At 46.8% G+C, this 22,153-nt stretch overlaps 1 protein-coding gene across 4 annotated transcripts in view; it reads right to left on the bottom strand.

Moving 5' to 3' along the window:
* Positions 1–8,606: 8,606 nt before the first annotated feature.
* The window catches only part of upf2 (UPF2 regulator of nonsense mediated mRNA decay), a 73,077-nt gene continuing 59,530 nt past the window's right edge, over positions 8,607–22,153 (bottom strand). For 3 of the 4 annotated variants that reach the window (XM_078419469.1, XM_078419470.1, XM_078419471.1), the window contains exons 22-24: positions 18,675–18,816; positions 15,659–15,779; positions 10,545–11,949 (exon numbers count right to left, since the gene is read on the bottom strand). In XM_078419469.1, the coding sequence (XP_078275595.1) occupies positions 11,922–11,949; positions 15,659–15,779; positions 18,675–18,816 (291 nt within the window). In that variant the 3' untranslated portion in view covers positions 10,545–11,921. Of the gene's footprint in view, positions 9,814–10,544; positions 11,950–15,658; positions 15,780–18,674; positions 18,817–22,153 lie in introns of those variants that run through there. The other variant, XM_078419472.1, reaches the window with a different exon arrangement.

Here is a 22,153-nt window from a genome sequence, read left to right as displayed (position 1 = left end):
TCATTCCACACACATACCACACTTTGCTTCAGATTCCTATTAAATCATTCCCCCCCCTCACCTCACCTCACCTTATCCGTGACCTCTGGTTCTTGATTCCCCTAGTTTGGATAAAAGACTGTGCATTCACCCTCTCTATTTCCCTCATTGTCCACCTCGACAAGATCGCCCCTCATCCTCCTGCGCTCCAAGGAATAAAAGTCCTAGCCTGCTCAACCTCTCCCTGTATTTATGTTCCAAAAGTAAACTTTATTCAGAATTTAAAAGTATACACGAAACGAGAACAGTGCAAGAAAACTCTTCCAACGTTCTCAGGGTTTACACATTCATTAATGTTATACACCGATCAGCCAAAACATTATGACCACTGACAGGTGAAGTGAATAACACTGATTATCGTGTTACAATGGCACCTGTCAAGGGGTGGGATATATTAGGCAGCAAGTGAACAGTCAGTTCTTGAACTTGATGTGTTGGATGCAGGAGAAATGGGAAGGAGTAAAGACCTGAGCGACTTTGACAAGGGCCAAATTGTTATGGCCAGACGACTGGGTCAGAGCATCTGTGAAACGGCAAGGCTTGTGGGGTGCTCCCGGTCAGCAGTGGTGAGTACCGACCGACAGTGGTCCGAGGAGGGACAAACCACAAACCGGCGACAGACAGGGTGTTGGGCGCCCAAGGCTCATCGATGCGCGAGGGCAACGAAGGCTATCCCGTCTGGTCCGAACCAACAGAAGGTCGACTGTGGCACAAGTCACTGAAAACTTTAATGGTGGTCACGGGAGGAATGTGTCACAATACACAGTGCATCGCACCCTGCTGCGTATGGGGCTGCACACGGAGGACCAACAGCATATTAGGCAGGTGGGCATAATGTTTTGGCTCATCAGGTCATAATGTTTTGGCTGATCGGTGTATATGATAGTGTTCCGAAACAATCCTTATACCAAGAACCCTTGGCACTCATGTGGCTCCAGAGGTGATATCCCTTCCCTCGTTCAGGGGTGTCCCCACCGGACTCTGCCCCTCAATGTGCATCAGTTCATAACACCCAGGAGCAGAATTAGATCCTTTGGCCCGTCAAGTCTAACTTTGGGTCACTGGAACTGGTGAGGAGTGTTTCAAGCTGCACACTAGTAGAACAGATTTATACAGAACAGAAGTTAAAGGAGCAGAGTCCATTCTGCCCATCGAATGACACCGCATTCAATCGTGGTTGATCTATCTTTCCCTCCTAACCCTATTCGCCTGCCTTCTTGGTTCTTGATTCTTGGTCCTCCAAAATATTCCAAATGGAATTTAAACCCAGAATTCCAGAATTTCTCCCCATAATCCGACACCCGTACTAATCAAGAATCTATCTATCTATCTCTGCCTTAAAAATATCCACTGACTTGGCCTCCACAGCCATCTATGGCAAAGAGTTCCACAGATACATCACCCTCTGACTAGAGAAATTCCTCCTCGTCTCCTTTCTATAGGTACATCCTTTTATTCTGTATGTGCAACAGCGGAAGGAAGGACCCGAGACTGTGGTCCTCTCCCACAGGGCCTTGGCGTTGGCTGCACCGAGCTTCAGTGCATCCCTCAGCACGTCCTCCTGCAGTCTGGAGCGGGCCAGTCGGCAATATTCCCCCAGACATCTCGCTCTGCTGGGAGGTCAACAACTTTCAGACAGACACTAACCTCTCCCTGTAGCTCTGCCCCCCCCCCCCCCCCCCCCCCGAGTACAGGCATCAGTTGCTTCCCAGCTGTTATCAGGCGACTGAACCATCCTGGAGTACTGTGTGCAGTTTTGGTCTCCAAATTTGAGGAAGGATATTCTTGCTATTGAGGGCGTGCAGCGTAGGTTTACTAGGTTAATTCCCGGAATGGCGAGACTGTCATATGTTGAAAGACTGGAGCGGCTAGGCTTGTATACACTGGAATTTAGAAGGGTGAGAGATCTTATAGACAATAGGTGCAGGAGTAGGCCATTCAGCCCTTCGAGCCAGCACCGCCATTCAATGCGATCCTGGCTAATCACTCTCAATCAGTACCCCATTCCTGCCTTCTCCCCATACCCCCTCACTCTGCTATCCTTAAGAGCTCTATCCAGCTCTCTCTTGAAAGCATCCAACGAACTGGCCTCCACTGCCTTCTGAGGCAGAGAATTCCACACCTTCACCACTCTCTGACTGAAAAAGTTCTTCCTCATCTCCGTTCTAAATGGCCTACCCCTTATTCTTAAACTGTGGCCCCTTGTTCTGGACTCCCCCAACATTGGGAACATGTTTCCTGCCTCTAATGTGTCCAATCCCCTAATTATCTTATATGTTTCAATAAGATCCCCCTCATCCTTCTAAATTCCAGTGTATACAAGCCTAATTGCTCCAGCCTTTCAACATACGACAGTCCCGCCATTCCGGGAATTAACCTAGTGAACCTACGCTGCACGCCCTCAATAGCAAGAATATCCTTCCTCAAATTTGGAGACCAAAACTGCACACAGTACTCCAGGTGCGGTCTCACCAGGGCCCGGTACAACTGTAGAAGGACCTTTTTGCTCCTATACTCAACTCCTCTTGTTATGAAGGCCAACATTCCATTGGCTTTCTTCACTGCCTGCTGTACCTGCATGCTTCCTTTCAATGACTGATGCACTAGGACACCCAGATCTCGTTGAACATCCCCTCTTCCTAACTTGACACCATTCAGATAATAATCTGCCTTTCTATTCTTACTTCCAAAGTGAATAACCTCACACTTATCTACATTAAACTGCATCTGCCATGTATCCGCCCACTCACACAACCTGTCCAAGTCACCCTGCAGCCTTATTGCATCTTCCTCACAATTCACACTACCCCCCAGTTTAGTATCATCTGCAAATTTGCTAATGGTACTTTTAATCCCTTCATCTAAGTCATTAATGTATATCGTAAATAGCTGGGGTCCCAGCACCGAACCTTGTGGTACCCCACTGGTCACTGCCTGCCATTCCGAAAGGGACCCATTTATCCCCACTCTTTGCTTTCTGTCTGTCAACCAATTTTCTATCCATGTCAGTACCCTACCCCCAATACCATGTGCTCTAATTTAGCCCACTAATCTCCTATGTGGGACCTTGTCGAAGGCTTTCTGAAAGTCGAGGTACACCACATCCACCGACTCTCCCGTCAATTTTCCTAGTTACATCCTCAAAAAATTCCAGTAGATTTGTCAAGCATGATTTCCCCTTCGTAAATCCATGCTGACTCAGAATGATCCTGTTACCGCTATCCAAATGCTCAGCAATTTCGTCTTTTATAATTGACTCCAGCATCTTCCCCACCACTGATGTCAGACTAACTGGTCTATAATTACCCGTTTTCTCTCTCCCTCCTTTCTTAAAAAGTGGGATAACATTTGCTATCCTCCAATCCACAGGAACTGATCCTGAATCTATAGAACATTGAAAAATGATCTCCAATGCTTCCACTATTTCTAGAGCCACCTCCTTAAGTACCCTGGGATGCAGACCATCAGGCCCTGGGGATTTATCAGCCTTCAGTCCCATCAGTCTACCCAAAACCATTTCCTGCCTAATGTGGATTTCCTTCAGTTCCTCCATCACCTTAGGTTCTCTGGCCCCTAGAACATTTGGGAGATTGTGTGTATCTTCCTCAGTGAAGACAGATCCAAAGTAACGGTTTAAATCGTCTGCCATTTCTTTGTTCCCCATAATAAATTCCCCTGCTTCTGTCTTCAAGGGACCCACGTTTGTCTTGACTATTTTTTTCCTCTTCACGTACCTAAAAAAACTTTTGCTATCCTCCTTTATATTATTGGCTAGTTTACCCTCGTACCTCATCTTTTCTCCCCATATTGCCTTTTTAGTTAACTTTTGTTGCTCTTTAAAAGAGTCTCAATCCTCTGTCTTCCCGCTCTTCTTTGCTATGTTATACTTCCTCTCCTTAATTTTTATGCTGTCCTTGACTTCCCTCGTCAGCCACAGGTGTCTCTTACTCCCCTTAGAGTCTTTCCGCCTCTTATCGAAACGTATAAGATTATTAAGGAGTTGGACACGTTAGAGGCAGGAAACATGTTCCCAATGTTGGGGGAGTCCAGAACAAGGGGCCACAGTTTAAGAATAAGGGGTAGGCCATTTAGAACTGAGATGAGGAAAAACTTTTTCAGTCAGAGAGTTGTGAATCTGTGGAATTCTCTGCCTCAGAAGGCAGTGGAGGCCAATTCTCTGGATGCTTTCTAGAGAGAACTAGATAGAGCTCTTAAGGATAGCGGAGTCAGGGGGTATGGGGAGAAGGCAGGAACTGGGTACTGATTGAGAATGATCAGCCATGATCACATTGAATGGCGGTGCTGGCTCGAAGGGCCGAATGGCCTCCTCTTGCACCTATTGTCTATTGTCTACCACAGACAGAGATCAGCCCTAAACTACGATCTACCTCCTTGGTGACGCTCGGACTTTTCTTGATTGGCTTTACCGCGTACTAAATGTCATTCCCTTATCATGTATCTATCTATACACTGTCAATGGTTCAATTGTAATCATTTATGTCCGTTGACTGGATAGCAGGCAACAAAAAGCTTTTCACTCTACCTTGGTACACGTGACCATAAACTAAACTAAACCAAACTAAATCATTCTGGTAAATCCTTTCTGCACTCTTTCCAACTTACCAGCCTGACTCACCTGCATTTAGTCCACAGCCTCCTTTGTCTTGGTGTGCATAAGTGTTTTTCAAAATGGTTCTTCAACGTTGCATGTCTCTGCCTCCATCTCCTCCTCAGGCACTGCTCGGGGTCGCCAACTTCCTCACTCCCAAATACGGGACAAAGGGTGACGTCACCGCCCCTCGCCCCACGTGGCCTCACCCAGCCAGCAGCCACGTGCTCCCGCTCCACCAATGGCGGCCGCCCCGGACCCTTGCTCGCCACCCAAGACCAGCTATCCTTGTCCCACTTGCCTGCCCTATCCATGTACCTGTCCAACTATTTCTTAAACGATGGGATAGTCCCAGCCTCAACTACCTCCTCCGGTCTGAAGAAGGGTCTCGACCCGAAACGTCACCCATTCCTTCTCTCCCGAGATGCTGCCTGACCTGCTGAGTTACTCCAGCATTTTGTGAATAAATCGATTTGTACCAGCATCTGCAGTTATTTTCTTATACCTCCTCCGGCAGCTTGTTCCATACACCCACCACCCTCTGTGTGAAAAAGTTACCCCTCGGATTCCTATTAAATCTTTCCCCTTCACCTTCAACCTATGTCCTCTGGTCCTCGATTCCCCTACTCTGGGCAAGAGACTCTGTGCATCTACCCATCTATTCCTCTCATGATTTTCCTCTCACGAGTCGGCGACAGCAGGCACTGGACAGAGGGCCGGTCGGATGAACCAGGGGGTCTTACCCTCCGTGTCCTCGAGGTCGGCTGCGGGATTTGCCTACCCCCCCCCCCCCCCCCCCGGGGCACGAAGGTTGAAGAGGGGCCGGGCGGGGAGAGGGATGAGTTCACGTGACGAGCGGAATGGAGGCGACGGCTGAAGCGAGCCTTTGTGGCCAACTGGGCGGTCACGGTGGCGCAGCAGTAGAGTTGCTGCCTGACAGTGAATACAGCGCCGGAGACCCAGGTTCCATCCCGACTACAGGCGCCGTCTGTACGGCGTTTGTACGTTCTCCCCGTGACCTGCTTGTGTTTTCTCCGAGATCTTCGGTTTCCTCCCACACTCCAAAGACGTGCAGGTTTGTAGGTTAATTGGCTGGGCAAATGTAAACATTGTCCCTAGTGTGTGTAGGATAGTTTTAGTGTGTGGGGATCGCTGGGCGGTGCAGACTCGGTGGGCCAAAAGCGCTTGTTTCCGCGCTGTATCTCTAAACTAAACTAAACAAAACTGCAAGTGGGACTGGGATATGGCGCTAACACCTGGCGACTCTTGCATATGTGACAGTGAGCTGCTTCTATGTGTTATGTACTTAACCTGGGGATTGTCCTTATGTTTGGCAGTAATCTTACTGATCTGTATGGAAAATACTCATCTCACTGTACCGCTATGAGATGTGGCTGGCCTATTGTTTCATCCTGTAAGGTTGCCCCGAGTGGGAAAACATAGAACTAGTGTGAACGGGTGACCGATGGGCGGTGTGGACTCGGTGAGCCGAAGGACCTGTTTCCGTGCTGTACCTTTCAAACCAAAAACATAAAATAAATTGGACCCAAATTGACGTTGCAGGTTGCTCCTGAGTTGATAGCCAACCAACCAATGATGGAAGGGGCAGATGATGGCCAACTAACCAATGATGGAAGGGCAGTTAATGGCCAACCAACCAATGATGGAAGGGCAGTTAATGGCCAACCAACCAATGATGGAAGGGCAGGTGATGGCCAACCAACCAATGATGGAAGAAGGGGCAGTTAATGGCCAACCAACCAATGATGGAAGGGCAGTTAATGGCCAACCAACCAATGATGGAAGGGCAGGTGATGGCCAACCAACCAATGATGGAAGAAGGGGCAGTTAATGGCCAACCAACCAATGATGGAAGGGCAGTTAATGGCCAACCAACCAATGATGGAAGGGGCTGCTGGATTACAAGCTGATCAAGCTGGTTCATTCATGGGGCCATCACTGGGCCCTTCGCTAGTGACAACGGGCTGTTTGGTTCTGATCAGGAAAGTTGCCAGTACCAGGGCAGTAGCTGATGACACGCTTTTGATGTTGAGTTCCCACACCACCTCTTCAATCTTTCAGGAGCCCTGTTCGTGAACCGCTGCTAGCTTGCACCTTCGGAGGTCAGAGAGCTTGGAGTCTTGTTTCCAGGAACAAACCTTTACCTGACTTAACTTCACAGATGTTCGTTTTGGACTGACTTCGATATAATTGCAGGATTTCCATCTGCAGCAGACTGTAGGTGAGCCAAAAGCTGACAAAGGCGACTTTCATCCCAGCGATCCAAGCAGAGTTTGATTCTGCATGTGAAAAACTCTTGTGCAATCTCACCGCAAACTACCCTGGTGATTTATTTTACACACAAGGGCTGTAGGAAGGGCTTCGGGGCTGCAAGTTTCCAAAACCGTGAGGATCAAGTTTAGAACAGAACTTTCTATGCAGTCCTTGATGTGTAGGAACGAACAATGACTTGGTTGTGCTTTTACATTGGTCCGAACCTGCAGTAAACTACACTGAAACAGTAGAGGATCTCGAATTAACATTAAAGATATTGGTGCAAAGTGACAACACAAGTAGAGAGATGGTAAAGAAGGCATATGGTTTACTTGCTTTCAAAGGTTGGGCAACGCTCTACCTCATTGGGGACCCTCGGACCATCCTTGATCGGACATTGCTGGCTTTACCTTGCACTAAACGTTATTCCCTTATCATGAATCTGTACACTGCGAATGGCTCGATTGTAATCACGTAGACATTCTACCGCTGCACCATAGAGAGCATCCTAACACGTGGCATCCCTGTGTGGTACCTCAGCTGCACGGAGGCAGAGAGGAAAGCTCTTCAGCGGGTAGTCCATAGAGCTCAGAGGACCAGAGGACACAGCTACCAGCCTTGGGGGGCATCTACAACACACGATGCCTCAGAAAAGCCACCAGCATCCACAAAGACTCTTCACACCCCTGCAACAGTCTGTTCGAACTCCTTCCATCGGGCAGACGATACAAGGCCTTCTACGCCCGCACCTCCAGACTCAGGAACAGCTTCATCCCCAGGGCCATAGCTGCTATGAACCGGTCCTGCTGAGCCGGATGGTCACATCGCACAGTGAACCGGCATAGACCTACTTGCACTTTATTCTGTTTTAAAACTGTTACAATTTGTTTCATTGGGTTGTTTAAATTAATACTAACTAGCTAATTAAATTAGCGCACCGTATGGGAGGCGCATTCCCAATCTCGCTGTACCCCTGTACAATAGAGATATATTGTATTGTATTGTCTTTCTGCTGTGGTTAGCACGCAACAAAAGCTTTTCACTGTACCTCGGTACACGTGACAATAACCTAAACTGAACTGAGTACAAGAGTGAGGAAGTCATGATGCATTTGGAGTTCTGGCCGCCCCCATTACAGGAAGGATGTAGAGGCTTTGGAGAGGGTGGAGAAGGTTCACTAGAATGATGATGCCTGGATTAGGGGGCATGAGGTTGGACAGACTCAGATTGTTTCCCCTGGCATGCCGGAGGTTGAGGGAAGACCTGATAGAAGTATGGACTGGTTCTAGACAGACAAAACGTTTTCCCCTGAGGACGGAAAGATCAAATACGAGAGGCAATAGTTTTAAGCTGAGAGGGGCAAAGTTTAAAGGAGATATGCAGGACATACTTTTTTTTAAACACAGAGTGGTGGATACCTGGAATGAGCTGTCGGTGGAGAGGGGGGGGGATTGAAACAGATACGATAGTGGCGTTTAAGAGGTTTTTCGATAGGCTCGTGGATATGCAGGGGATGGAGGGATATGGATTATGTGCAGGCACATAAGAGTTGGTCTTGGCATGATGTTCAGCTCGGACACTGCGGGCTGTTCTTGTGCTGTGCTGTTCTGTGTTACATGTTCACATTTGTACACACATACTTATTTGGCAGGGACTCAAATCAGACCCACGAAGGTACCACGAAGCTTTTATTGACGATCCAGAATAAAATCGAGATGGACTAAAATTCCCTCTGGAAACTTCGCAGGATTTCACCGATAAAACTTTTCTTTTTATTCCCGTCGTTCGAAAATACTTGGGAGCACAAAGAGGCCGAGCAGAAACTCAAGGAGGTCAACAACTTTCTTTTTGTTTTTACTGCGAGGTTGGGCAACAGCCAACGATTCAGCAAGTCATGAATTAGACCCATGCAGCCTATGTCAAGCCAAACATACACATACATCTACACTTTGCTTCTGCAAAAAAGTATTGTACAAACAGAAGAAACAAACGGTGGCGCTCGTTAAAAAAACGGAAATGACAGAATTCTTCACGTAAAGAAAAAAAGTGACATTTTATGAATGCACATGGCCATACCTTCAATAACACATTTAAGCAAATGGGTTTGCTGACAACTGTGCTCCAACTAACAACCAAAATGGCATTTCTGGTGCAAAAATTCCAAAACTCAGTTAGTCTGCGATTACTTCATCCGTCTTGCCAAAGGACTGGCAAAAGAGGAAAGAAAAAGGTTTAAGTTTACAAATACTTTGAAAAGTTTCAAAAACTGAATGCAAAAACAGAATTAGTTCTTTCCTTGCCCTTTAACACCAGTTTTGGGTTTTTTTGCTGCCAAGTGTTCAGGTTGATAGCAATCGTTAAAGATAGACTTGACATTTTGTTTTTAAAGAAAAACTTAGCTGGGATTTTAAGTTCTTTTCTTTAAAAAAAAAAAATTCCCTTTGAAACTCAAACGTAATCGGGGACCCGCGAATGACGCTGATGTTGAGGGGTGCCCAGAGGTTGAGGGGGGTACAAGGGAGATCGGCTTTTGGTGGGGGTTTTTCGCTACTTACTGACTGACACAAAGGCCACCTCAAAAAATTCCACTCTCATCCTAAATAAAGGTGCCAAAGATGTGAGAAGGATTAAAACACTTGGGAGTGTTCCACAATTGATGACGCATTATCAATTGTCTTGTTTGTTTTTTTAGACTGCCAGCCGCTCTGCGCTACTGATGGAGTCTGCAATGTGTGCCCGAGAGGCCTGGCTCAGACCAGGCACATGATGATCGCTAGATAGCCATGGTGAGGTGTGTCCACTGCTCTTGCTGGGAAGGACTCAGATATCCTTTGATATCAGAGACAAACAGGGCAAGTCAAAGTGCCACCTGTCACTAACATCAACGTCGCCTGCAAATGATAAAAAAAGATCAATAAAGTACTGATTTGACAAAGTTCAAAGAAAAAGGTATTCCTTGAAAACAATTTACAAGATATTCATTGCTTTTTCCCCTTCCAATTCATGTTCATAAATCATAGGAGCAGAATTAGGCCATTCGGCCCATCAAAGTCTACTCCTCCATTCCGTCATGGCTGATCTATCTCTCCCTCTCAACCCCATTCTCCTGCTTTCTCCCCATAACCCCTGACACCGGCACTTATCAATTTCCCACACTAATTCCCTCCTTCCCCTTCCCTGCCCTTCCTCGTCCTAATGGATAATATTTGAGGACATTTCATGGATGTCGGCCTGATATTTTCTCACATTAAAAGATACAAAAAGCGCTGGAGTAACTCAGCGGGTCAGGCAGTATCTCTGGGGGGGGGGGCAGGGGTTAAGTCTCCTATCAGCATGTTCCCAACAACTCTCACCAACATCTGCAGAAGCACCACAGACAGTGTTTTATCAGGACGCATCACAGGATGGTTTGGGAACAGTTCCATCCAAGACCGCAAGAAATTGCAGAGGAATCCGGACGTAGCCCAGACCATCGCACAAACCAACCTCCCTTCCTTTGAAGGTAGACACAAAATGCTGGAGTAACTCAGCAGGTCAGGCAGCATCTCTGGAGAGAAGGAATGGGTGACGTTTCGGGTCTCGATCCAAAACGTCACCCATTCCTTCTCTCCAGAGATGCTGCCTGACCTGCTGAGTTACTCCAGCATTTTGTTTCTACCTTCGATTTAAACCAGCGTCTGCAGTTTTCTTTCCCACTCCCTTCCATTGACTCTATCTGCACCTCACATTGCCTCGGCAAGGCCACCAGCATATTTTACTAACAAACTCAATGGAGACTCTGACTATTTTTTAATCAGACTTTACCTCACACTAAACGTTATTCCCTTTATCATGTATCTGTACACGTGGATGGCTCAATTGTAATCAAGTGTCGTCTTTCCACTGACTGGTTAGCACGCAACAAAATCTTTTCACCATACCTCGGTACACGTGACAATAAACCAAACTGAACTAAAGGAGACGTATTGGGTCGGGGCCCTTCTTCAGAATCCATGTTCTCCACTGACTGACCCGCTGAATTACTCCTGAACTTTGTGTACTTTTTTGTAAACCAGCATCTGCAGTTCCTTGTTTTAATTTTTTTCCTCACCCTGTTAGTTTAGTTTAGAGATGCAGCGTGGAAACAGGCCCTTCGGCCCCTCGAGTCCACCCCAACCACCGATCACCTACTCACACTAGTTCTATGTTATCCCACTTTCTCACCCACTCCCTACACACGCGGAAGCAACTAGGGGCCTATTTATTGCAGCAAAAGGCTCTACCTGCACGTGATCCATATCTCTCCATTACCTGCATATCCATGTACCAACCTAAACAAGCCTCTAACGCCACTAGCGTATTTGCCTCCACCACCACCCCTGGCAGCGCGTTCCAGGCACCCAACATCCTCTGAGTAGAAAATTAACTTGCCCCACTAATCTCTTTTAAACTTTGCCCCCCTTACCTTAAAGTTGTGCCCTCTACTCTCTTACAACCATTTTCCTTGGGTAAAAATGTGTCTTTTAAGAGTTAGATTTAGCCCTTAGGGCTAATGGAATCAAGGGATGTGGGGAGAAAGCAGGAACGGGGAACTGATTGTGGATGATCAGCCATGATCATATTGAATGGCGGTGCTGGCTCAAAGGGCCGAATAGCCTACTCCTGCACCTATTGTCTATGTTTTAATGTTTCCTTACAAAAATCAAATTTGTGAAATTCTCCATAAGTGAATTTGTGGAATTCTCTGCCACAGAAGGCAGTGGAAGCCAATTCACTGGATGAATTTAAAAGAGAGCTCGATAGAGCTCTAGGGGTAGCGGAAGCAAGGGGTATGGGGAGAAGGCAGGCACGGGTTACTGATTGTGGATGATCAGCCATGATCATATTGAATGGCGGTGCTGGCTCGAAGGGCCAGATGGCCTCCTCCTGCACCTATTGTCTATGTTTCTATGTTTCCTTTTCCATCAGTGTCTCTCTTCAACCTCTGAGCCGCAGAGAAAACAATCCAATTGTTCATCTCTCAAGAGAGGTTCTCTTGGAATCTGGGCCTGAAATACAATATGTGACAAAAGAACAATCTGTTATCAGGCAATTGAACCGCCCTACAGAATTGAGACCCTCAGACTATCTTTAATCGGACTTTATCTTGCACTAAACGTTATTCCCTTTATCCTATATCTGTACACTGTGGATTGATCGATTGTAATCATGTGTTGTCTTTCCACTGACTGGTTAGCACGCAACAAAAGCTTTGCACTGTACCTCGGTACACGTGACAATAAACTAGACTAGACTAGAAAGTATTAAACATCGAAAATAGGTGCAGGTGCAGGAGTAGACCATTCGGCCCTTCGAGCCAGCACTTCCATTCAATATGATCATGGCTGATCATCCAAAATCAGTACCCCGTTCCTGCTTTCTCCCCATATCCCTTGATTCCGTTAGTCCTAAGAGCTATATCTAACCCCCCTCTCTATTCAGAAGCTAGCTACATTTTAGTTCAGTTTGACAGGTTTCAGTATTAACAAACATCTTGTTATTCTTTAGTTTGTCCATTCTGCCCTGCATACCTTTAGGATCTGCTGTGTAATTGTTGGCAATGCTTAACAAAGCGGGTGTATTAATTTCTTAAAAATAACTAAACTAATTTGGGTACAAAGTTGTATAAAAGTTGATTTATTGAAGATACACAAAACCTCAGCTGACTCTTCAAATTAAAAATAATTCACAAAATAACCGTGGTCAAAGTGTGCAGACAGAAACATTAAACTATAACACAAGGAGGGGTGAGGAAAAAAGGGGAAAAATTGCAACAAGCAGCACAAATCTAAACAAGATTTTATTTATAACTATCGAATCCTTCCCCATGCTTTCCACTAGACTGTTAAAGGTTGTCACTTGAACCATTCTCATTCCCAAGCACAGATCAATTTCTTGCTGTTTTGGCACCATTCATTTACACCAACCACAATGCAAACACTGATTATAGTCGTCACAAAGTTTAGCACAACCAGAATCTAGCTTTTAAATCACACAGGGTAGATGCAGGAAAAAATGTTCCCCATGTTGGGGGAGTCCAGAACCAGGGGTCACACTTTAAGAATAAGGGGTAGGCCATTTAGGACTGAGGCGAGGAAAAACTTTTCACCCAGAGAGTTGTGAATCTGTGGAATTCTCTGCCATAGAAGGCAGTGGAGGCCAATTCACTGGATGTTTTCAAGAGAGAATTAGATAGAGCTCTTGGGGCTAATGGGATCAAGGCATATGGGGAGAAAGCAGGAACGGGGTACTGATTTTGGATGATCAGCCATGATCATATTGAATGGCGGTGCTGGCTCGAAGGGCCGAATGGCCTCCTCCTGCATGTATTTTCCATGTTTCTAACTGCGTTCACTGCTATGAGTTACTCCAGCACCCTGTGAAACGTCACCTATCCATGTTCTCCACAGATGCTGCCTGACCCGCTGAGTTACTCCAGCACGCAGTGAAACGTCACCTATCCATGTTCTCCACAGGTGCTGCCTGACCCGCTGAGTTACTCCAGCAGGCAGTGAAACGTCACCTATCCATGTTCTCCAGAGATGCTGCCTGACCCGCTGAGTTACTCCAGCAATTGTGTCCATCTTCGGTTTAAACCAGCATCTGCAGTTCCTTCTTACGTACTTTGTGTTTTTGTATTGTAAAGCAGCATCTGCGGTTCCTTGTTTCTACATGTAAATCACCCAAATTGATTCAGCCACGCTACTCCATTTCAGCTGATAAAACAATGCAAAACAATTTCCCACTTGGCAGGTCTTAAATTTGCAATTGTCTCTGCATATTAATACGTAACAAAGAAAAGGTAATTATAATAAGAAAGGAGGGAACTTCAACAGGAGTCAGTTGTTAAATTGCGGTTTTCAATGGCTCTTTTGTTTAGGGGAAATAGACTCTTGCTTTTATGCAGAATAAGACTTTAAATGCTCCCAGTAAGCAGAGCTGATTTACAACAGGCAGTTGTACAAGGATCATTGGACAAATCCAGTCCTCTGTTCACCACTGCTGGTGCAAATATACCAAAGATAAAGTGGTGTTTGCCAAGAAGGAGGAGAGATATTTGCAGGTCAATCTAGATAGTTTATGCACACATCTTATTTAGCCACCCCAGGTGCAGATAATCAGGGGTTACTTGTACCAAAGATAGACACAGAGTGCTGGAGTAAACTCAGCGGGTCAGGCAGTATCGGGGCAGCTCGGTGGCGCAGTGGCAGAGTTGTTGCCTTGCAGCGCTCACAGCTCCAGAGACCCAGGTTCGATCCCGACTACGGGTGCTACCTGTACGGAGTTTGTACGTTCTCCCCGTGACCGCGTGGGTTTTCTCTGAAATCTTCGGTTTCCTCCCACACTCCAAAGATGTACAGGTTTGCAGGTTTTCTTGGTATAAATTTAAATTGTCCTTAGTGTGTGAAGGATAGTGTTAGTGTGCAAGGATTGTTGGTTGGTATGGACTCAGTGTGCCGAAGGGCCAGTTTCAGCGCTGTATCATCGAAACTAAAACTAAAACAGCATCTCTGAGGAAAAAGGATGGGTGACGTTTCAGGTCCCGTTTGTTCCAAGCTGGACAGTTCAAGACTCCTTTATATGTAGGAAAGATCTGCAGATGCTGATTTACACCGAAGATAGACACAAAGTGCTGGAGTAACTCAGCGGGACAGGCAGCATCTCTGGAGAAAATGGGCGGGTGACGTTTCAAGTCGGAACCTTTCAGCAGAACCAGGGCCCACAGTCTAAGGAGTCCAGAATCAGGGGCCACATTCCAAGGAGTCCTGAACCAGGGGCCACAGTCTAAGAATAAAGGGGAGACCATTTAAAACTGAGATGAGAAAAAACCTTTTCACCCAGAGAGTTGTGAATTTGTGGAATTCTCTGCCACAGAAGGCAGTGGAGGCCAATTCACTGGATGAATTTAAAAGAGAGTTAGATAGATCTCTAGGGGCTAGTGGAATCAAGGGGTATGGGGAGAAGGCAGGCACGGGTTACTGTTTGTGGATGATCAGCCATGATCATAATGAAGGGCGGTGCTGGCTAGAAGGGCCGAATGGCCTCCTCATGCACCTATTTTCTATGTTTCTATGTGAACCCTCATGATGCCCCTTTTATACTTCTTTAGGTGGCCTCTCTGAATTATAAAAAAAGACCCTCCCTTAGACAAAAGCAGCCCTGTGTAAGGTTAAAAGTATGCAGAAGAACCTGCTCCGTGGGTGGTAATATAATCCAAACAGAACCTGCCCTAAACAACTTCAAAACATCCCAAGGCCAGACACAGAATGTGTAGCAAGGAGCTGCAGATGCTGGTTTACATTGAAGCTAGACACAAAATGCTGGAGTAACTCAGCGGGACAGGCAACATCTCTTGGAGAGAAGGAATGGGCGACATCACGTCTTCCTCCTCTCCAGAGGTGCTGCCTGTCCCGTTGAGTTACTCCAGCATCTTGTGTCCATCTACAGATTTGCAATCATTCAGACCCAAACCGATGCTCAGCCAGAGGACGAGGCATTTGGAAGGGGAGAGCAAAAGGCAGGGTGAGAGAGAGGTGGATTTCACAAAGGTAGGAGGGTGGGGATGGGCAGGGGAGCAGAGGTAGGTTGGGGGGGGGGGGGGGGGGGTATTGCGGAGTGCAGTGCCTGAGTGACTAAAGGCGTGACAGCCATCCGTGGAGTGAAAGGACAAGGAGGTGCCTGAGCTGCAGAGTTTCTGGAGGGCTGTAAAACCCTTACCTCCCCCCTGTCTTGAAGATAAGGTCGGCATTTGGCGCTCCTTTCGGGTGCTGGTACCGAGGACGCCTCTCACGGTTGGTGTTGGCTGGAGCCGGTCGCTGTGCCAAGGACTGCAACATCTCTGCAACGACATGTTAATAGAATCAGCTTTAGGTTTATCATTGTCACAGTGGAAAGGTAGACACAGAGTGCTGGAGTAACTCAGCGGGTCAGGCAGCATCCAGGAGAGAAGGAATGGGTGACGTTTCACAGAGTGCTGGAGTAACTCAGCGGGTCAGGCAGCATCCAGGAGAGAGGGAATGGGTGACGTTTCGGGACAAGGTCCCGCCCCCTCCCCGGACATCAGTATGAAGAAGGGTCTCGACAGGAAACATCACCCATTCCTTCTCTCCCGAGATGCTGCCTGACCCGCTGAGTTACTTCAGCTTTTTGTGTCTTTCTTCGGTTTAAACCAGCATCTGCAGTTCCTTCCGGCACATGTCTTTGATTATATTGGCCGCTTCTCAGAGGCAGCGCGCTATTAAGCACAGTGAAATACTTAACGTGATAGTAGTCAAGGGGAATGAGGATAGGGAAGCAAATGTTGAGCCAAAATCATAGCAGTTATGATCTTATCGAACAGTGGAGCGAGCAAGAGGGGTCATGACCAACTCCTGCTCTCTGAACATTCCAATGTCCCTTCTCCCTGACTAATTGTAATTATTAAAGATGAAAATGACCATATTTACTATACGTCAACTAAACCACAATCCATTAAAAGTGCAACTGTCTTACTGCGTTCAAGGCTGCTCAACCTGCTGAAGAACCAAAAGCATATTTGTTCCACTGGTCTCTCAACAAAGTTCCATGACAAAGCTGCATCAACATATTTGCTTCAATATACCTAGAGTGGTACAGTGTGGAAACAGGCTCTGTTCCAACTTGCCCACACCGGCCAACATGTCCCAGCTACACTAGTCCCACCTGCCTGCGCTTGGTCCATATCCCTCCAAATCTGTCCTATCCATGTACCTGTTTCTTAACGATGGGATAGTCCCAGCCTCAACTTCCTCCCCTGGCAGCTCGTTCCATACACCCACCACCCTCTGTGTGAAAAAGTTACCCTTGGATTCCTATTAAATCTTTTCCCCATCACCTTGAACCTATGTCCCCTGGTCCTCGATTCCCCTAGAGACTCTGTGCATCTACCCAATCTATTCCTCTCGTGATTTTGTACACTATACTTAAAGGAGAAAACAAGGACAAAGAAAAACATTTATTTATTTAAAGTTTTGAATTTTAATGGTGACGCAAGTAATTGCAAATGATGGAATTTTGAGCAAAACACAAAAGTGCCGGAGGAACTCAGCGGGTCAGGCAGCATCTGTGGAGGGAATGGAGAAACGACTTTGAGTCAGGAGCCTCCGTCAGACTGATTCCTTTTTCAATTATCTTGTCCATTCCCCCTATGGATGCTGCCTGACCTGCTGAGTTCCTGCAGCACTTTGTATTTTGCTCAGAATCAGTCTGAAGAAGGGTCCCGGCGGGAAACATCATCTGTCCATTGTTGCTGCCTTACAGCGCCAGAGACACAGGTCGATCATGACTGCGGGTGCTGTCTGTATGGAGCTTGCACGTTCTCCCTGTGACTGTGTGGGCTCCTCCTGGTGCTCGTTTCCTCCCACCCTCCAAAGACGTACAGGTTTGTAGGAAGATGCTGGTATACACCAAAGATAGACACAAAATGCTTGTGTAACTAAGCGGATCAGGCAGCATCTCCGGAGAAAAGGAATAATGTGACGTTTCGGGCTGAGACCCCTTTTTCAACTTGAAGAAGGCTGTCGACCTGAAACGTCACCCATTCCTTCTCTCCAAAGATGCTGCCTGACCCGCTGAGTCATTCCAGCATTTTGTGTCCATCTTTAGGTTGTAGGTTAATCTGCTTCTGTAAAGTGTAAACTGTCCCAGGTGTGTAGGGTAATGCCAGTGTACGGTGTGATCACTGGTCGGCGCGGACATGGTGGGCCGAAGGGCCGGCTTCCGTGCTGTATCTCTAAAGTGTAAAGTAAAGATGCTGCCTGACCCACCGAGTTCCTCCAGCACTTTGTGCTTCGCTAACTTTTAATGAAGATTTGTTTGGATTCTCCTCCTCTCCCACTGTTGGATCAATCACATCACGGTACCTGCACCTCCCATGTGGGCTCCATTCCCGGCTGGGAGAGACTCGAAGCTCTGCTGCTGAAGCTGGCTGACTGCAGGAAACCACAGCACAGACAGGCCACCCTGCCATTCACGCCTGCCCTACACACGAGGCGTGTCAGCATCAATCACCAACTAGCTCTTATCCACACTGATATCCTCCAGCTCCACCTCCGACAGAATTGTGGATCAGATTTAGATCTCCAAAGGTTGTTAACACAGAAACATAACCCCTCTCTCAGTGCAGCATGGTTGTTTTGCAGATATACCATTTTCCCATTGAAATCCTATAGTTCCTTGGATTCTAAAGCAGCATAGTGGTGCAAGATGGTGGTGCCATTCACAGTTCCACCAACCCGGATTCCCAATGTTGGGGGAGTCCAGAACAAGGGGCCACAGTTTAAGAATAGGGGGTAGGCCATTTAGAACTGAGATGAGGAAAAACTTTTTCAGTCAGAGAGTTGTAAATCTGTGGAATTCTCTGCCTCAGAAGGCAGTGGAGGCCAATTCTCTGAATGCATTCAAGAGAGAGCTAGACAGAACTCTTAAGGATAGCGGAGTCAGGGGGTATGGGGAGAAGGCAGGAACGGGGTACTGATTGAGAATGATCAGCTATGATCACATTGAATGGCGGTGCGTACAGGCTCGAAGGGCCGAATGGCCTCCTCCTGCACCTATTGCCCTAAGGACGACCCGAGGATCCTCCAGTTGATCCAGTTTCCTCCCACATCCCAAAGTTGAACAGCACGGAAACAGGGCCTTTGGGGCCGCGGGTCTGTGCCAGCCAGCGATGCCTGCACGCTGACACGACTCTGGGGGGTGGCTGCCCGTCACTTACCCTGGTAGTCCTCCTGTTCCTGCCGCTCATTAATATCAAGGGTGAGTTTCTTCATGCGCATCCTCTCCTCCTGCTCCGCCTGCTGCTGATTCCAGTGGTTGGCAGCAAGTTGCGAATTCATCGGCACGTTCAGTATCTTAAACTGCACGGAGAGAATGCAAATCGTCAGAAGTGGGTTTTGCAGCACCCTGCCAACGAGATAGTTAAGCTGCAACTGGGTTTTGCAGCGCCCTGCCAACGAGATAGTTAAGCTGCAACTGGGTTTTGCAGCGCCCTGTCACCCTTTGTGTGGAAAAGGTTGCTTGGCCCTTGTTGGGCTTAAGTACAAGTCATGGAGTTATACAGCCCTTCGGCCCAGCATGAACATGCTGACCAATATACCCCATCTACACCAGTCCCATCTGCCTGCGATTGACCCTTATCCCTCTAAACCTTTCCCATCATGTACCTGTCCAAATGTCTGTTAAATGTTAAATGCCTGGCTAATTTGCAAAGGAGGATAATGAAGGAATTTTGGATTTGCAATAAAGCAAAAGCAATCAGTCCCTCTCTCCACCCTGGTTCACCAAGGTGACTTTCACCACATTCCTCAGATAACTGCATAGTGTACGACTGGTGAGATTAAGAATTAACAGGTTAGTTATTAACGTTTGACATATCCAATCTACAAAGAGACCTGTTTTCTGATCGTCTTCCTTGCTTTTGGTAGGTTTTAATAGAGACAGGGCAAATTAATATCCTGCAACTTGGATTTTGTGTTTTCTGTGCCACCTCTGTAGATTTCTGCTCTTTCTTTTCTAAAATAATTATCAGACACGGGTGGCCTGAGATAAGGTTTCGCTGAACACATCCGCTCAGTTCGCCTTAACCGACCTGATCTCCCGGTTGCTCAGCATTTTAACCGCCCCTCCCATTCCCAATCTGACCTTTCTGTCCTGGGCCTCCTCCATTGTCAGAGTGAGTGAGGCCCAGCGCAAATTGGAGGAACAGCACCTCATATTTTGCTTGGCTTACAACACAGCGGTATGAACACTGACTTCTCTAACTTCAAATCGCCCTTGCTTTCCCTCTCTCTCCATCCCCTCCCCAGTTCTCCCACCAGTCTTACTGTCTCCGACTACATTCTATCTCTGGCCCACCCACTCCCCTGACATCAGTCTGAAGAATGGTCTCGACCCGGAACGTCACCCATTCCTTCTCTCCTGTGAGGCTGCCTGTCCTGCTGAGTTGCTCCAGCATTTTGTGTCTACCTATGGCCTGAGATAAGGCTATTTCTGGTTATTCCTTTACACACTGTTCCAGCAAAGGGGCAATTTCCAAGGGTCAATTTGGTTTAATCACACCCAGACACACTGCCACTCTGTTACACACACACACACACTTTGCCACTCTATTACACACACACACTGTTTTACACACAGCCACTCTGTTTCCTGCCCACACACACACACTCCCTCCCTCATATAAGACACAGGAGCAGAATTAGGCCATTTGGACCATCAAGTCTGCTCTGCTCTGCTCTGCTCTGTTTTTTTTTTCTTTTTTTCCTTTTTTTCCTCTCTTTTTTCCTCTCTCTTTTTTCCTCTCTCTTTTTTCCTCTCTCTTTTTTCCTCTCTCTTTTTTCCTCTCTCTTTTTTCCTCTCTCTTTTTTCCTCTCTCTTTTTTCCTCTCTCTTTTTTCCTCTCTCTCTCTCTCTCTCTCTCTCTCTCTCTCTCTCTCTCTCTCTCTCTCTCTCTCTCTCTCTCTCTCTCTCTCTCTCTCTCTCTCTCTCTCTCTCTCTCTCTCTCTCTCTCTCTCTCTCTCTCTCTCTCTCTCTCTCTCTCTCTCTCTCTCTCTCTCTCTCTCTCTCTCTCTCTCTCTCTCTCTCTCTCACTCTTTCCCTCTCTCTGTCACGCACACTCACTCTTCCCCCCCCTCTCATACATATTCACTCTTTCCATCATACACACTCTCTCTCTCTCTCAAACACACAGTCATTATCTGATGTCCTGGAATCTACTCCAACTCTTGTCTTGACTCCTGAAACGATCCCCCGACGTTTAGAATATTTAGGAGAACATTTCAAAGTACTAAGGAAAAACTGCACAAAGATACTATCTTGTCGATGAGATCTTAAACCAAGATTCGCAGGCCCACTGGTAGTATAAATGATCCGTGACACTATTTGAAGCGAGGCAGTGAGTATTTTTCCATGGCTAGCATTTGTCCTACAACTAACAATAAACATTGATTTTTTTGATCATTCATTCATGTTGAACCGTTCCTTGCTCAAATTGATTGCCACATTTACTGACATAACCAATGGTATTTTAAATGGTAACACATTGCCTGTTTGAGCCAAAATAAGTTGCTATGAAAACGCCAATACTTCCTTCAAAAGCATGTACATTGTGGAAAAGAATCAGAGAATCACTCCAACAAGGGTACACAGCTTAAGGAAAGATCTTAAGGAAAGATCTGCATGAAGAAGGGACCCAACCCAAAACGTCACCTATCCATGTTCTCCACAGATGCTGCCTGACCTGCTGAGTTAATCCAGCACTCTGTGAAACGTCACCTATCCATGTTCTCCAGAGATGCTGCCTGACCTGCTGAGTTACTCCAGCACTCTGTGAAACGTCACCTATCCATGTTCTCCAGAGATGCTGCCTGAACCACTGAGTTACTCCAGCTCTCTGTGAAACGTCACCTATCCATGTTCTTCAGATGAAATGTGTAAGAAGGAACTGCAGACGTTGGTTTAAACCGAAGACAGACACAAAAAGCTGGAGTAACTCAGCCGGACAGGCAGCATCTCTGGAGAGAAGGAATGGGTGATGGTTGTCTGAAGAAGGGTCTCAACCTGAAACGTCACCCATTCCTTCTCTCCCGAGATGCTGCCTGACCCGCTGAGTTATTCCAGCATCTTGTGTCTACCTTGGATTTAAACCGGCATCTGCAGTTTTTTCTGACAAACTAGAGTAGAGGGACATTAGTGTATTTAAACGCAGAAGGTTAAAATATGGGAGCATTGTTAGAAATCTCCGTAACCCTGAGGCATGTCAGAGGTTGAATATCTTGCATTCTGTACAGACAAGTTGCCATGAGTGATCACATCTCGTTAGCTTCATAATCACTGATGCTTTATGAAGTGAAACAGCTTGGCAAAGCACCAGACAATTCAGCAGAAACATGCATCCAGCCATAAATGTACTTCAGATGAATCTAATCAGATTAATCAAAAGTCAAAGTGCTTGGAACACAGTGCATTTAAAGAAAAGATGAAAGAAAAAAAATGCTCCCTCCCAGCAAACAAAATGGTCAATTTCTTGAGAAAATTGAGAAAGAGGGGCAGCGCGGTGGCTCAGCGGTAGTCACAGCGCCGGAGACCCGGGTTCAATCCTGATTACGGGTGCTGTCTGTGCGGAGTTTGTACGTTCTCCCCGTGATCTGCGTGGGTTTTCTCCGAGATCTTCGGTTTCCTCCCACACTCCAAAGAC

This window comes from Rhinoraja longicauda, chromosome 23 (genome assembly GCF_053455715.1).
Source record: "Rhinoraja longicauda isolate Sanriku21f chromosome 23, sRhiLon1.1, whole genome shotgun sequence".
In the NCBI taxonomy this organism is placed as follows: Eukaryota; Metazoa; Chordata; class Chondrichthyes; order Rajiformes; family Arhynchobatidae; genus Rhinoraja; species Rhinoraja longicauda.
This window is presented reverse-complemented; position numbering and strand designations above follow the sequence as displayed.